The 17,542-nt window shown below is 47.6% G+C and overlaps 2 protein-coding genes across 4 annotated transcripts in view; one reads left to right on the top strand and one right to left on the bottom strand.

Moving 5' to 3' along the window:
- Positions 1 to 155, top strand: part of CUNH8orf76 (chromosome unknown C8orf76 homolog) — a 39,560-nt gene extending 39,405 nt beyond the window's left edge. For both annotated transcript variants that reach the window (XR_008220492.1, XR_008220491.1), the window contains one exon: positions 35 to 155. The gene's annotated coding sequence lies outside the window, so the exon portion shown is untranslated. The remainder of the gene's footprint in view (positions 1 to 34) is intronic.
- A 1,447-nt stretch (positions 156 to 1,602) lies between these two features.
- The window catches only part of Fam83a (family with sequence similarity 83 member A), a 26,433-nt gene continuing 10,493 nt past the window's right edge, over positions 1,603 to 17,542 (bottom strand). For both annotated transcript variants that reach the window (XM_052747844.1, XM_052747845.1), the window contains 2 exons: positions 16,414 to 16,538; positions 1,603 to 3,368 (listed from right to left, as the gene is read on the bottom strand). In XM_052747844.1, coding sequence (XP_052603804.1) covers positions 2,831 to 3,368; positions 16,414 to 16,538 — 663 coding nt within the window. In that variant the 3' untranslated portion in view covers positions 1,603 to 2,830. The remainder of the gene's footprint in view (positions 3,369 to 16,413; positions 16,539 to 17,542) is intronic.

Below are 17,542 nucleotides of genomic sequence, written 5' to 3'. Positions count from 1 at the left end.
TCTCTCTCTTTCTCTCTCTCTCTCCATGGCTCAGGGGACATCATGGAAGAGGAGGCAGAAAGAATGTAAGAGCCAGAGGATAGGGTGGAGTGTTGTGGAATGCTGTCTTGCGGACATGGCATGACCAGTTTCACCCTCAAACTCACCGTAGCTGTGATTACTTGCACAAGACCTGTATAAGACCAAGGCAGCAAAAGCAGTCAACATTCCAACCAGCAGCACCAGGTGGAAGCGGACTTGGTGGTTCCTGGGAGCTGGTCATTGGGGTGTGTATGATGGAGTTGCATTGTTTACGTGTTCGAAATTGTCAAGGAATAACTAAAAATATTCTTTACACAATATGGCTGACCACTTGGCCAGAGGGGCAAGACTGATTTCCTGAATGACTGACTGCCTTTGTCCCAGCTTCCCGGTAAAGCCTGATGGTGCGAGGTGGTAGGCGAAAGTCGCCATTTTCCTGCCGACTCAGATCTCAGGCTCTCTGAATAGAGCTCAGCCTGAGGATACAGCTCCTTCCTCTGATCCTTGTGGCCAAGAGTGGGAGCTGTGGTATCCCACTTTCAAGACCAGGCTTGGCAAGACTTGAGATTTGGATGTCATCTGGGTCTGATTTTCCACTACCCACTGCCAGGCGCTGAAAACTTCGACTGGTCTGCGGTGGGAGCCGGGTCTCTAGAAGGGAGCTCAAGCCACCCCAAAGGATGTCACTATATCAAGCCAGTGGGTCTCAGAGGTCGTATCAGTCAGGTTAAGCTGGAACCATGATGTAAAAGAGAAACTCCCCACACCCCGGTAGCTTGAATGGCATAGGCTTGTTCCTTGATGTTATGTATCCATTGCAAGGCAGGTGGTGGGAAAGGGGGATTCTGTGGCTTGTGGTTGCTGCAGAAATGTAGCTGGTGGAGGAGGGCTTCAACCTGCCAGCCCCCTCTGGTTGCAAACCACAGGCTCTGCCTGGAGGTGAGCCTTACATGTCGCTAATCAGAGCCATGCTGGCCTACCTCCCAGCCAGCAGGCTGTCACCAAACTGTGAGGGTTCAATAGAGTAGACATTGTATATTTTGAATAGCCTAACATAGTAACAGGGCACTGGGAAAGCTGCTGGCTGGGAATAGCCAGGAACTGGCTGAGTCATCCTCCTCCAGGGATGAGTCCATTCCAGCATACGTAGGGAGGCCTTAGAGCGAAGACTTTGGCAGTTTTTGTTACCCCCGTGAGCTTTCTCTGCTTTCAACTGTCTCAGCCAACTGTGAAATCCAATTTAGAACTCAGCCAGGCCTGGTAATTGCACCTTCACCCTATCCTGGTGTCAAGGTGTAACAGCAGCCTCGGGGTTGCCTGGTACGATGGCTCAGAGAGTGAGGGAATTTGCCCCCAACCCAGAAGGCCTGACTTGGATCCCTGGGCCCTGGGCACCACAAGGTGGAGGAAAAGACCTGAGTGCCACACACATCGTCCTCTGGCCTCCACACATGCACTGCAGCACACACACACACACACACACACACACACACACACACACACACACACACCACCATATATAATTTAAAAAAAATTGGAATCCAAATACGAGTGTTTTTTAAATTGTCAGAACTAAGAGAGAGCAAAGTTAAGGGAGGATGGGAATAGACTTCAAAAGAAACGAATGGAAACCAGAGCAGCCCTGCCTGTGCCAGGAGTGTCGGACAAATAAGGCAGAGGGATGGATGAGTTGGAAACTGAGTGTGCCATAGCTGTCAGAAACAGGGGACAGGCGGAAGGAAGGAAGGACTCTATTCCTCAGGACTGCTAAGCCCTCCTCAGTAAAGCCCAGGGTTTTGTTGTGATGGGTTATGGCTAGCAGGAGGGGTGTGTGTGTGTGTGTGTGTGTGTGTGTGTGTGTGTGTGTGTTCCAGGTCCCAGGCACCTGCCTTCTTTTGGCTGGACTAGGCTGGAGCTGATCTTGTGACCCTATCTCCCTCCTCCCCCGAGCTGTCCCCACAGAGGGGTAGCTGTCACATTCTTCAGGAATGAACTAATGATGGCCTTGTGAGGGTTCCACATTTATTTCTCAGGGCATCAACAGGACAAGCAGAGACCTCAGACCTGGAGGCAGGTGGCCGCCTGGGGCCAGCTGAACCTTTGAAAAGTTGTCCAAGGCTGCCTTGGGCCTTGCTGAAGGCCATTTCCAGCCGTGACAGCTCAAGTCCCTGCAGCCAGCCCAGACTTCAAGGCCTTCCAGAGTCTGTGAAAATGCCTTGTGGAATCAGGTTGTCGAATCCCCGCTGGCAGAAGCTGCAGATGACCCCACATACTCACAGTTTCTGGGGTCTCATTACTAATCCATCAGGTCCGGGGAACTCCAGTTTTAAGACACTGAACAGAGGAGGGGCATTTCCTACCGGAAACATCCAGAATGTTCTCACCCTTGTCACTGAATCTTCCCTTGCCGAGTCTTTGGGGAGTGGATCCTGTTTATAAAACATCTACCCATTTTTCCATTATGTAGACATCAATATCAAAGTCCAGGATGGCCTTTGGACGACAGGGATTCTCAGTCACATTTTGCCATTGAGAGTTCTCCGCTGCCTCCCTGGAATCTTCTAGAATGGGCTACCTAGGTCTACTGAGGAAAACCAAGGAACTGATACAGTTTGTCAAGTGGATGGTCTCAAGCCTGGGAACATTCAGAGGTAGGCAGTAATCCAACCCCCTAACCCACCTCTAGTGCTTTTAGCTCTCAGGGAATCAGGTTCGGTCCTATTGGCCATTAAGGCATGGCCTTTGAGTCAGAAAATTCAGAAGTGCCTAGTCCTCACTCCCGAGGAAGGCAGTGAGGGGAAAGGACCCTTCAAAAATGAGGCAAGGCCTGTAGAAAAGGCCTCCAGGGGTGAGTCACCCTGGGCACCAGGCCGAGCTGCTGCAGCTGCAGCCGGGTGGGCCTATAGGCCATGAAGCTGCTGTAGGGAGCACATGCTCCCTCATGGGGCCTCATGGGTACCAACAGGGCCTGTGGGGCCACGGCTCTCCGGGGGCTGTGATAGGGCTGAAGCCTTGGGACCGCGGGTGGGATGGGGGCCAGCGGACTGCCCGGCCCTGAGGATGTGGACACACTCTGGTTGAGGGTATTGCTGCCGGTCGACAGGTTGCTGAAGGGGTTGGAGGAGGTTCCGTCACCGGCGGAGCCGCTGCTACCACTGAGGTGGCCATTGGGGGCTCCTGGACTCTTGCTGGGCCGGAGTGGGGCCACTAGCCTCGGGGACTTCAGGCCCATCACTGGCTTGGAGGAGGCGTAGAGGCGTCGGAACTCCTCATCAAACAGCTCCACAGCCTGGCCGGTGAACTTGGAGAGGATGTTCCTGTGCACGTGTCCGCAGAGCCAAGAGAAGCTGGAGGGCAGAGGAGACAGTGAAGAATCACGGCAATCAGTCTTGGGTTTGTGCGACCCTCAGAGCCGCTCACCCGGGCCACTTCATCTGAGCAGAAGCCCTGATAACTGGTTATGTGAACCCTGCCTAGCTTCGTCTCCCTTTCTGCAAACAGCAGTGCTGAGGCCCAGAGACCAGGACATGCTCGCACATGAGTCATTGAGGTGTCGGAATAAGTCTTTTGGCTTCAAGGTTCCTAACATCCCCAATGCATCCACCCACTCACTTTGCCCGTGCACACACAGACACAGACAGACAGACAGCCCCCAAGGGTCAGAAAATGGCTGTGTGAGCTAAATCCTCTCTACCTCCATTCAGGAGTCATCTGATGGCGCTAGTATTGGGGGCCTTCCGTGTCCCCACCTGTAAGATGGGGCACCTGCCTCCTGCCAACATTTATCAGTTAGGAAAATTGCTCCCCAAACAGGCAAAAGGGTCGGGACTGAGAGTGTTGGATGGCCCTGCTGTGTTTCCATGAAAATCTGCCCTTCAGGCTCAGAGAGGTGGCACTGGCCTTTTGTCTCAAGGCTCAGGAAGTTGAGGAAGGAGGATGACTATGAGTTCCAGGCTAGCCGGGCTATACAATAGGACCCCACCAAATAAATAAACAAATGAATGAATGAATGAGTGAATAAATAAATAAACAAACAAACAAATAGTGCTATTGAATGAGGATTTAGCCCATTTTGCTCCTTGAAAACAAAATACTCTCTGAGGCATTTATACCTCATTTTTATGATTCTCTTATTTTAGCAAATGCTATTGGATCTTAGATGGAAAACCTTCTTGATTTCCGGAGAAGCTGAGAACAGAAGAGATGCCCTGCCAAGAGAAGGCAAGGGACCCCAGGTTCCCCACTCAAATGGGCCATCCCTAGGGTAGGGAATGGTGAAGAGGGATAGCCAGAAAAAAGCCAGAGTCCTCAAGGTGTGGGGAGTGCCAGAGCTGATGAGAGACAAGCCTCCAAGGAAGGGCCTCTGCTCCCAGCCCTCTGCCTGCCAGCCTTGCCATCCAGCCCTGGCCCCAGACCCCGGTTGGGTTCCCTGTACTGTGGACAGGCTCACACAAGCCAGGCTAATCCTCGGAACAATTGGGATGCTTTGTTTAAGCTTCTCCTCCCACCCAGGAGCACCCACAGCTGGAGATGATGGCAGCCTCTGAGGCTGAGTGCAGGCCAGCCAGGAGGCAGGGAGCAGGGTGAACAATCAGGCTTGGCTTGGACTGGGAAACCAATCTCGCAGTGTTGTTTGGAATCAGACAAGGTCAAGACACATAGGTGTGTGCTTTGTTGCACAAAACAAGCCCAATGACGCCCTAGGAACTTCTTAGGCCAGTGGTTCTCAACCTTCTTCCGAATGCAGCGACCCTTTAATACAGTTCCTCATGCTGTGGTGACCCCCAGCCATAAAATTATTTCCATTGCTACTTTGTAACTGTAATTTTGCTGCTGTTATGAATCATAATGTAAATATCTGATATACAGGATATCTGATATATGACCCCTGTGAAAGGGTCGCACAAGTCCCATGGGGTCGCGACCCACACGTTGAGAACCACTGTCTTAGGTCCTTCCAGCCCCTGTGTGCACCTATGTATTACTGGGCTCATACGCTTCTTTCACTAAACCTTGGGGAAGGAATGACTTTTTCTGTGTGCTGAGTTTGGGCCCTGAAGGCAAAGCCTCATAAGCTTTGTCTAGTAGCCCACTCTCCTTCCTGACCTATCGATGGCTTATTTAATTCATGTATCTATTTATTTTCCTCTTTTACACAATGGCATTAGCACAGCTGGAAATGAAAGCTAGCTGCCTTTAAAATCGTGTCTATTTATCATTGTGCATGCTGTGTATGATACATGTATGAGCGCAGGCAGGGTCCTGCTACGGTGCATATATGGCGGTCACCGGACACCTTCCAGGAATCTCCTTCCACTGGTTGGTTCTGGGGCCAGCACTCAGGCTATTAGGCTGGCCCAACAAGCGGCTTTACCCACTGAGCCATCTCACCAGCCTGGTCTCTGGGTCACAGCCCACACCTAGTGGCCTGGTCCTTCCAGCAGCCTCGTCCTAGGGTCCTGAGCTAGGCACACGTCGGTGTGATGTGTCCTGTGACTACAGCACCTGTGTCAGTTACATCACTGTGACCAAAACTGTTAGAAACAGCTCCGGGGACAACAGCTTTGGTTTTGGTCACGGGGTCGAGGATTTGAGTTTGTCACAGGGAAGGCATGGCAGTGTGTTCGTGGAGACTGGGACTTGTGGCGGAGATGTTCATAGGGTGATGGAGCAGAGCCAGGGCCAGGCCGTAACCTTCAAAGGCACACCCCATTTAACTTAGTTCCGCCATCGAGGCCCCATCCCCTACAGGTTCCACAGCCCTCCCGAACAGCAGCACTACTGTAGATCCGCAGCCCCCCAAGCAGCAACACTACCGTAGAGAATCAACATCTGAAGCACAAGCCTGTGGGGACAGTTTTGATTCAAACCACACCGCCAATCTCTGCTTTCCTAGTCCGTAGATAGAAATAATGCCTTAGACTTCTATTTATTCTTAAAAGTAAATATTTCAATTTTAGTTGTTTTTTGTAAACATGTATGCAATCTTTTAGGATTTTCCTTTTAATATGACATTGCTAAGATGTGTCCGGTTGTTGCTTCTTGCTGCACCTTTTTGACCGTTACATACTATTCCGTTGGCGACTTCACTGATTAGGTGGCCTCTGGGTAGCTCCTGTCATCAACACTACTATCTTAACATATGTGTCTCCCACATACATGTGAACCAGCTTCTCTTGATATATACCTAGGAGTTCAACTGTTGGGCTATACGTGGTAAATGTTCACCTGGAGGAGAGAATCCCAAACACCTTCCAAAGCCATTCTCTAAAACAAAAGCGTTTCACAACTTTCAGTGTTTGTTAAACCTTACCTGGTGTCCCAGGCCTATAATCTCAGTCCCTTGGGAGGCCGAGGGAGGAAGGTGGAATGGTCAAGGACAGACTGCGCAATTAATTTTGACTTCGTATCAAAATAAAAAGTAAAAAGAGGGCTGGAGATGTAGCTCAGTGGCAGTGCATTTGCCTAGCATGCATGATACCCTGGGTTCAATCCCCAGTGCCCCAAACCAAAATAACCTCACCTGGATTCTCACCTGACCCTGCACACCCCATCATGCCTACAGCCCCAACCAATGCAGAGCAATAAGCCTGGTTCCCGTCGACCGCTGTGGAACTCCACAATCGCCCCGATTCTCACCGCACCCTCTTCTCTACAGCCCAAACAGATTCAGGGTAAAGAGCTTGACCCTTCCCTTCCCCACACTGTCACTGAGAAAGAGCCGTTAGCGTTAGGTGCAGTGGGTATGTGTCCAGTGCTCCCTGGCCCTGCTGCCTGGTTGGGCACACATCGTCTCAGGAAACCTGGCCGTGCTCTCTGGCGCTTTCCTCCAATAAGCCTCACAGAAGGGGTGAGGCACAGGAAGGGACCTCATCTCCTGGAATAATTCTCCACCAGTCATTGATTAATGTGCTCATAATAATCACAGCTCTTTCCTCTTCACTAGAACCCGTCAGAGAGGGCAGATCCCTCTGTATAGGAGACCTAGGTGTGTTGGGTTGAGGAAACAAACTCACTATTCAACAAACCCTGCCTGGAGTTCTAGTTATAGCTAGCCCAATACAGGAGAATGTACATGTCAATTTGTTTTTGTTTTGAGACAGGGTCTCACTCTGTAGCCCAGACTGCCCAGAACTCACAGCAATTCTGCTGCCTCAGCACTCTGGGTGCTGGGATTACAGCATACATGAGCCATTATATCTAACATCAGTGTCATTTAAATTAAAAAAAATAGTGTATGTGTGTGTGTGTTGAGATGTGCGTGTGTGTGTTGAGATGTGTATGTATGTGTGTATGTTGAGATGTGTGTTTATGTGTGTGTATGTTGAGATGTGTGTGTGTGTTTTGAGATGATGATGATGATGATGATGATGATGATGATATGTGTGTGGGTGGGTGCATGTGACTACAGCCACAGCACTGTATGTATGGAGGTCAGAGGACAACTCTCTGAGGTCCGTTCTCTCCTTCCACTGTGGCTTCCAGGAATAGATCTGAGGTCATCAGGCTTATGTGAGATGTGCCTTTACCCGCTGAGCCGGCACACCGGTCCTAATGCCAACGTCTTATACAAACCTTTGGGTGCAGCTCACGTCAGGCAGTTAAGTATCTGCGCTTGTCATTTACTTGATCTTCCCGACAGCCTAACGGAGCATTAGTCCATTTCGTGTGGGTGAGGAAGCAGGCTGAGAGAGGCGTGCACTGGGTGTGGACATGAGCCCACAAGCTCAAGTTCTTAGGATTTTCAGGGATGATGTGACACGTAAGATGATGTTGACTTAGTTCAGAAGTGGACACGGTGCCAACTCAGGGATTAGACGGTGGAACGGCCCACACTCTGAGCAGTTAAAGATCAACGGAGATTGCGTTTCCCTTGACGCCCAAGGGGACGGTACAGGATGGCACAGGACGGCACAGGCCCAGCTCTGACCTCCCTGCCACAGTCCTTTGGCTAAGATTCCCTCAGCCCCATCAGCAACAGCATCCATTTTTGTTTGCTTTTTAATCTCTCCATCCAGCACCTGAGCACATTTCCTAAGGACATGGCTCCTGGACCCTCTCTCGTCCTTGCGGGAACTCTAACAGGGCCCTGAATAACTGGTGTTTAGAAGAGAGGACAGAAGAAACAGAAACAGAAAGACAGACATTCCGAGGGAACAGCCTGTGCCATTACTTAACACTCCAACTACAGTCTAAAAGTTATGCAAAAATGCCTACAAATGATGCAAAAACATTTTAAATAGGATATACCAGGAATAGCAACTTTAGTAAGATTAAGACTAAAGAAACAAAAACACAGCATCTGGAAGAGGCTGTTTAGTGTGTCCAGTAATTATGCATTAGATTAAGTTTCACTGTCTTACGACTCCTTTGGTTAGGGTCTCAGGATGGCTGCAGCGTTGGTGGTAATGGAATATTTTCGATCAGTAAGTGATGCTTCTTGATGGGGACTTCTTCCCAGAGTGTCACTAATAGGTGTCTCCTGAAATCCTCACACCCAAGGGTGTAGAGTAGCTGAAGGCACAAGACAACAGGCCCTTGTGTGTAACAAGATATGGAAGACACACTCTCTTGATGCTCCTGATGTGATTCCTTTGAGGCTACTGTGTGTCCGGGGTCAGACATCCCGACACCTCTGTCCCAGCTCCAGTCATCCAGAGTCACCCAGAGCAGGCAGAGAGCATTTACCAATTCTGCCTTCTAACAGGACTGCTTCGAAGACACCAGAACTTCTGTCTTTCTCAAGCCAATCATCATAGAGAAAAGCATATCAGATCAACACACAGAATAACACATAAAATTACATAAATCCAGCATGCCAAGGATGAGCTCAAAAAAGAAATGTAAAAAGAAAGTGTCCTCCGAGGGATCCCACAGAAACAGCTAACGCTGGCTTATAGGAGCTCACAGAGTCTGGACCAACCAGCTAGGGAGCCTTCACGGGACAGACCTTGGCCCTCTGCAGATGTGTGACAGTTGTGTAGCTTGGCCTATTCGTGGAACTCCTAGCAGCGGGAGTGGGACCTGTCCCCAAATGCTTGAGCTGACTTTGGAGAACCTATTCCTCATACTGGGTTGCCTTACCCAGCATTAATACAAGGGGAGGAGCTTAGTCCTAACTCAACTTGATGTGCCATGCTTTGTTGATGCCCATGGGAGGCCTGCCCCTTTCTGAACAGAAACAGAGGAAGAGTGGATGATGCGGGGGAGAGGGGGGCGCACAGAGGAGGGCATGGGAGAAGAGGAAGGAGGGGAAACTGTGATTGGGATGCAAAATAAATGAAAAAATTGAATTAATTAAAAAAAGAAATAAGAAGAAAGGAAGGAAGGAAATAAGGAAGGAAGTGTCCTCAGGATGTTAAGTGACTCTTGGGAATTTGAAGGGCAGGTCAAGCTTTTGTCAACAGATATATGTAAGCAACCCAGAACTAACTGCCTGTCCAGATCCTTCCCCAGCCAGGTACTAATGCAAAGTTTATAGACTTGAAACAGAAAATAGCTCAAATTAATACCCTACAATCCAAGGGTGATTGTCCACACTGCTAGTTAAGTCCTGGGTATGGACTCTTTATTCCACAAGAACAGGTAAAGTGTAAGTAGAACCAAATGTCTGCAAACAAAGGTCCAGGCGTACAATCTTTACTCCACAGTTATCAAATGAAACAAAAGAGGCCCCTAAATGATAAGAATTCCAATGTACCTTGGTTCTCTTAAACCTCATTACAAATGAGTGCCAACTGCACAGAGAAACTGCAGACTCTGAGAGTTTACAAAACCAGAGAAATTTTTCAAATGAAGAGCAAGTAAAAATGATAGATATATAGATAAATAAATAAATAAATAAATAAATAAATAAATAAATAAATAAATAGCAAAGCCTTTCCCTTAACCAGTTTATCAATGAGATGCTTACATGCCCAGCCAACACTGCACTGAGAAATCGGGAAAATTCCAGCATCCCAGTAGCTGCTGGAGTTCCCCAGCACTCCAACTGCAGGGTTGACTGACCAGCCTGGAATTCACACTCCTGACTGGCTCTCCCCAAACTGCTTAGCAGAGTCTGGAATCTGAGATCTGTGCCTTGTGGTCTCAGCAAAAGAAAACCAGGAGCCGGGTGGTGGTGGTGTACACCTTTAATCCCAGCACTCCGGAGGCAGAGGCAAGTGGATCTCTGTGAGTTCGAGGCCAGCCTGGTCTACAGAGTGAGATCCAGGATCCAGGAAAGGCACCAAAACAGAGAAACCCTGTCTCAAGAAAAACAAACAAACAAACAAACAAAAACCTCTAGACTCAGCATTTCCCAGAAACCATGTGAAGCTGGTATCTGTCAGTCAGGAAAAGCCATTACTTCCGCTGTCTGTGTTCTCCAGACATGAATATCCAGCTCCAGATGAACTGAAACAGATCCAAGTCCCCATGCTGCTCTGGCCTGTAGCTCCACATCCTGTTCTTTTAACTCCCAGGCTGTTCCTGCACACACACACACACACACACACACACACACACACACACACACACACACACACACACACACACACACACTGAGAGACAGCATTGGCAGTTTGATCCCCAATAAACCTTTCTTTCTACCCACAGAGCGATCTTGTTCAGTGGTTTCACGGTGCCCTTGCTTATGCAGACAATTCAATAGAGAGAAAATAATCAGAACTTCCCGGGAGGTGAGACCCCTCTCTAGAGCCTTAGCTTCAGCTGGTCTCTCCCCCAGTGTGGGACCCCTGGGGGGATATGATGCTTTGGGGGCCATCTTCTTCACCATCATGGTAATAACTACTCTGTGGTCACGTGGAAGGAAGGCAGCTGAGGGGTTCTGAAAGGCACACTTTATTTGTGCACTCCGTTTCTCAGGCTAGCGTAACCGTCAACTCTTCAGCCATTGGTTAAACTGCCTCTTCTCTCTCCACAGAAGCCACGCCCCAATTCGAAAGGGAAGAGACTTCCAGACCTTATGTTGTTAGATGCTGGGGACAGGGAACATCCTCGTGAGTGGGGGAACAGTTGAGCAAGCTGTGGTACAGCCATACAGCGGAATACTGTTCGGCTCTAAAAGGGATAAAATACTGAGGCATGCATGTCACAGCTGACAGAATCCCCCAAACACTATGTTAAGTAAAAGGAACCAGTCACAAAATACCACATAGAGCATGACACATTTATATAATGCCTAGAGAAGTAAACTCATACAAAATACAGATTAGTGGTCATGGGGGGTAGGGGAGAAGGGGAGAGTGACTTCTTAATGGGTATGGAGTTTCTTTTTGGGGTGATGAAAACATTTCACAACTAAATGGTGATGATGGTACACCACTGTCACTGAGTCAAACATTTTGAAATGATTAATTTCATGTTATATGAATTTTAATGTAGTAATAATAGGAATAGGAATAAAGAGCCCAACTACAGATGCCTTACTTCAGGCATAATTTTTTTTGTATCAAGGGCAACTGTCAAAATAGAACAGAAAATTTGCAGATAATGGTGCTGTAGTTTGGATACGGGTAGTATCTGCTGAAGACCCACTCATGAAGGACTTGCTCCCTAGATTGATAGTATAGGGAGGAGAGCAAACCACAGGAGTGGGGCTTAAGGAGAGAGCCTTCGGTAAGTGGGAGGTATGCCCTTAAGAGGCACTGTGGGCAGGCTGGAGAAATGGCATGGGATGCTTTTCCAGAGGACTACACAGTGGCTCCCACCCATCTTTAACTCCAGTTCAGGGGATCCGATGCCCTCTTTGGCCTCTCCAGGCACCACATGGTACACAGACATGCATACAAGCAAAACACCATTATATGGATACACGAATAAAAATAACGATAAAAAAAGCAACGTGACCCTGCCTCTCCTCCGTTTCTCGTCCTGGTTTTTTATATGAGCGTGGGCTTCTACTCACACTCCTGTCCTAAGAATGTCCCACCTTCACCAGAGGCCAGGCTAATCTTCCCAAGCTGTAAACCAAATACGACTTTTCTCTGTATAAAGTTAGTTGTTAGACATGGACAAAAAAGAATTCATGACTGTCTGATTAAAGCAAGTTATATTTAGAACTGGCCAGCCAGCTGCCTCTCTCAAAGTCGGGATTTCAGAGAGCAGCTGCTCACTGGCTTTTGAGCTCCCTTTTACGGGGAAGGGTCAGGGTTGATAGAAAATAGGGACCGGGATAATTGGCTGTTAGCATCTGGACAGAAGAGTCGGGAACTCAGAGCTCAGGGCTGCTGCCTGTGGAGTGGATAAGAGCAAGAATACATCCCGTGGAAGGGGAGTCCTCAAGGAATCAGGGAAGACACATTTTCGTTAGGCAAAAGGTCAATCATATCTCACAGATTCAGGAGTTTAGCAAGGCAAAGGGGTGGGCATACATCAGGGGTCACAAGTTCAGCGGAGATTGAAAACATGGTTTGCAGGATACATTAGACCTAGGAAATAGAAACTTATTCTTGTAAGGGATGCAGACTTAATAACAATGTAGAACAATGTGGTTCCTGATTTGGTTTCACAGTAGCCTCTGGTAGTTTGCTGTAAAAATGCTGACTAATACAAATGGTCTCGGAAAAGGGAGGTTTGTGTTAGAACTCAGTGTTGATGTCTCCCCCAAATCCACAAGTTAAAAATCCTAATCCTTAATGTTATGATATTGGGGCGGGGTGCTTCAGACAGTGATTAGGTCTCAAAGGTGGAGCCCTCATGAGATTAAGTGCCTGCCATGGTTTGAATCTGAAATGCCTTCCAGGGGCTCGTCTGTTGGAATTCTGGTCCCCAGATGGTGGCGTTGTTTTGGGAGGCTGCGGAACCTTTAGAAAGTGGGGCCAAGCTAGAAAGGGGAGCACTGGGGGTCAGCCCATAAGGATGACAGCCCAGTCCTGCATTGACCCTGCGCATCTATCTCCTTCCTGATCCACCGTGGAGGTTAATGCTGTCAGCTTGATAGGATGGAGACTCACACAAAAGACAAGACTACAGTCAAGCCTGGAAAGTATTAGCTCAATCAGGTTAACGGAGGTGGGAAGATCCACCATAACTGTGGTGGTACCATGATGGGAGAAAGCAAGTGGAGCATCAGCATCCCTAACTCCCTGCTTCCGGACTGTCCTGCAACGGGTTGGGTGCCTCAAGCCCCAGCAGTTGTATCTTCCCTGCCATGAGGGACTTCCCCCTTGACCATGAGCCAAAACAAACCTTTGCTCACCTAAGCTTCATTCTTTGTGCCGGGTATTTGATCCCAGCAACAAGAGCGTTGGTTAACGTACTCATCAAGATGTAAAAGGCTTTGCTGTAAGTTTCCACTGCCGTATGTGAAGCCCGGCCACCATGCCTTCCCCTCATGATGAACTGTAGCCCCTTGATTTGTGAGCCTAAGCAAATCCTTCCTCCCTGAAATTGTTCCTGTCAGGTGTTAGGCCAACAAGGAAAGTAACCGATAGAGGCGTACCCTTACAAAAAAATGACTACAGAGAGTTCCCTCATCCCTCTTGCTGTGTGGGGGAGCAGTGTGAACATAGCTTTTCTTAGTAAAAATGCTATCTATGGACATCTCATAGCAAATATTATAAAATCACTTTTGTACTTCACTCTGTAGGACAGAATCTACCTGTACCTTAGCACCTACACCCTGTTAATACTTGATTTCTGAGTTGACCTTCAATCTATTTATCCAACACCAGGTCCAAGCTGAATGAAAATCTCAGTGGCCCTGATGTATGGGCACCTTCCCTCCCACTATATAGAGAGATCCTAATGAGAAGCAGCAGAACTTCAGAGACAAGGTAGACCGCCTGACCAGAGAGGCAAGACTAATTTTGAGTGACAGATTTTTTTTTTTTTTTTTTTTTGGTTTTTTCGAGACAGGGTTTCTCTGTGTAGCTTTGCGCCTTTCCTGGAACTCGCTTTGTAGACCAGGCTGGCCTCGAACTCACAGAGATCCGCCTGCCTCTGCCTCCCGAGTGCTGGGATTAAAGGCGTGCGCCACCACCACCCGGCTGAGTGACAGATTTTGTTCTTCTTTTCTCTGTAATCTGCTGGCTGAAGATGAGATGGAAGACAGATCTTTGGGGTGGTAATCCAAGGTCTTCCCAGTAAAGACTCAGTTTCTGACTTTTTGGGGTTTTGCCTAGATGATAGATATCAAGGGCTACTTATAAAAAGACAGTGTCTGAGAGCCAGGAAATAGGCCTTTGTTAGCCACTGGATTGGCTACCCATTTTACCCTGGATTTCCTAGCCTTCAGGACTGTGAGACATACGTCTATATTATTCATAAACTACCCAATGTATGGAATTTTTTGGTATAGCTACACAAGTAGACTGAGACACTATGCAAATATTAGTGATATCAATGTCGTAAAAAGCACGATGTGCTAAAATGAGAAGAAGAAAGCCAATCTTTATGTTTTCTCCCGCCAGTTCTCTTTCCTTTATGCTCACTTCTCCTCGGCTAGAAGCTCAGTGGCTGCTTCCACCTGGCTGCATAGTGGTGTCTCTGATTCAGCAGCACTGTTGCCTTAAGTGGAGAGTCAGACATTTCGTGTCCAAGTCTGGACGTGTTTGAAGACAAATGGAACCTCTAAAGAAGACATGCAAAGGGACAAAAGAGCAAGGCCTCAACATCCTTAGCCCTCAGAGAAATGCAATGCAAACCCACAAAGAAAGAGCATGTGTCTGTCCAGGATGGATGGGACACAAGTAATAAACAATCAGTAACAAACACCACTCAAGGTCAGAGAGGTTGGATGTTCTTGTTTGTTGTTTCTGCTCTTTTGAGGGGCCTACCACCCAGCTCCCAAATAAATAACACACACAGGCTTATTCTTAATTATAAATGTTCAGCCTTAGCTTGACTTGTTTCTTGCCAGCTTTTGTTAACTTACCCTGTCTACCTTTTGCCTCTGGGCTTTTCCGTTCTCTTACTTCTGTAAATCTTACTCTTACGCTGTGGCTTGCTGTGTAGCTGGGTAGCTGGCCCCTGGAGTCCTCTTCCTTCTCTGGCCACCTCTTCCTCCCAGATTTCCTCCTTCTATATGTTCTCTCTGCCTGCCAGCCTTGCTTTTCCTTCCTCCTGCTTTGCTATTGGTCATTCAGTTCTTTATTAGACCATCAGGTGTTTTAAACAGGCACAGTAACACAGCTTCACACAGTTAAACAAAATGCAACATAAACAAAAGTTACACACCCTAAAATAATATTCTACCACAGTTGGAGCCTTCAGACATTACTGGTAGAAGCACCCATGACATAGCTACTTTGGAATAAATCTCCATCAGTTCATCACAAATGGAAACACAGAGTTAATACCCAGCAATTCCACCACTAGGAATACACTCACGAAGATTAAAAATAACTCCACACAAAAAGTGGTACATGAGAATTCTTACCTGAATTACTCGCTAAGTTTGAAAAGTGGAAACAGCACAATGAATGAATGCCCATTCACTGCAGAGTGGATGAATGAAACGTGGTAAGCCCACAACAGCACTACATTAAAGCACTACGCTGAGTGAAAGAAGCCATCCACAGGAGACCACATATATGGTTCTACTCATACAAGAAGTCTAGATGAGGCCAAGTCATGAAAACAGGAAGTAGATTTGTGGTTGCCTAGTGAGCAAGTTCCTAATTGTGCTGGAGGAATAGGGCAGCCACTGCCAGTAGGAATGGGGCATCTTATGATGATAACTGACTGGGGTGATGATGGTTAAGCAACACCGTAAATAAGCTAAGGAGAACCAAACTGCACATTTAAGTAGGTGAACTGTGCGTGGATCAATAAATCGGTTGTATTAAAACAAAAACAATAAAAGTTTAGAGGGCAGGTAGATGGTTCAGTTAGTAAACAGCCTACTATGCAAGCAATGAAGACCTCACTTAGGATCCCTCGCATCCATGTGAAAAGCCAAGTGTGGTCCCATGTGTGGGTACACCAACCCAGGGTGGGTGGAGTCAGGAAGATCCCAGCCAATGTAACCATTGGTGAATACCAGGTTCAGTGAGAAACCCTGTCTCAAAAGATAAGGTGGAGAGCCAGGAAGACGACAAAACCACCTCTGGCCTCCATAAATAGTCCCCCACACTATACACATGCACGTGCACTCACACATACAAAATAAAAATAAATAAATAAAACAAACGGATCCTGCCACACACAGCAAAACAAATCCACTGCTTTATAACAGTTCCTAAGAGACGTGAGAGGGTGAAAAGAGAATTCTGTGTCTGATTTCAGTACCAAGAAGGAACCACATTTCTTGCCTCTTGCCCCGTTTATTTGATGAACTCTGTGGACAGAAAGAAGCGATGTGCCCTGGGAGCAGCTGGGGTCCAGCTGGCACCCCCCTCAGCCCTTCACTGCCAGGAAGCCTTGACAGCAGCTGAAGCCAGTACTCACCTGTATGATCCGGATAAGACAAATCTCCAGTCTGATATGATGAATTTCTCTTGGATTTGGCCAGCAAATTTCCTGCCTGACTTGGCACAATACACTTCCCCTTCCACACTCCGGATGGAAATGTTCTGTTGGAAGCAAAGCAAAGGTGTCATTTACACTGTGTGTTTCTCGATAAACACATGGGCTATGACTGAACATGTCCCCCCAATTCTGTGTTGAAACCTAATCTCCAATGCAGTGGTTCTACAGTCTTTGGGAGGTAATTGGCTCATCAGGGTGGAGCCTCATAAAGGGGATTAGTGCCCTATGTCACAGACTGGCAAGCTCCCTCATTCTATATGCCATATGAAGAAGACACAGTGCGACAGTCATTTATAAACAAGGCAGAGAGCCTCACCAAACACTGAATTTGCAGACATCTTGATCTTGGATTTCTCTGCCTCCAGAACTGTAAGAAATAAATCTCAGTTGTTTATAGACCACCCAGTCTACGACAGTCTGCTATAGCAGCCCAAACACACCGAGACAATTTGCATAGGAAATTGGAAGGATGTTCACCAAGATTTTATCTAAGCTTGGAGAGATTTTGTATTATTTACATTTTTTGTTGGCCTAGTTTTCTAAGTTTTTTTTTTCCCCATTGCTCTGGCAATAGATGGTAATGGGGAACAAAAGGGTAGAATTCCAACAAAAATAAGTCAAATAAAAGAAAGACAAGGGCTGAATGACCAAGGAGCCCTAGTCTAGGCCTTCATAGACCACAAAAGACTTGCATTGTCAAGAAGCAAGTCCATATAGGTGGCCTTAATGGCATGAGTTCCTTACCCTAAGCTGGTCAGAGAGTTGGCCCAGTGTAACAAGAGGAGGCAGTGTTGTGAAGACCACCATGGACCCTGGACCATTTGGAGAAAAGATGTGTTCACAATTCCAATCCTAACTCTGTTTGTATCTTGTCTCCCTGACAGCACCTGGTGTCCATGCCTCTGCTGGACCCCATGGAAGAAGACTTTAGAAAGGACAAAGCAGGGGCATGTGTGGGGATTTACTGTAGGCTTCTGGCCAAGGGTTGTGGAATACTGCCAGGACCCTATCAATGCCTTGTCCATGGCCACCAATCTCTAGGAAGGGC

This window comes from Peromyscus californicus, unplaced genomic scaffold, assembly GCF_007827085.1.
Source record: "Peromyscus californicus insignis strain IS unplaced genomic scaffold, ASM782708v3 Scaffold_20__1_contigs__length_68692818, whole genome shotgun sequence".
NCBI classification, from domain to species: Eukaryota; Metazoa; Chordata; class Mammalia; order Rodentia; family Cricetidae; genus Peromyscus; species Peromyscus californicus.
This window is presented reverse-complemented; position numbering and strand designations above follow the sequence as displayed.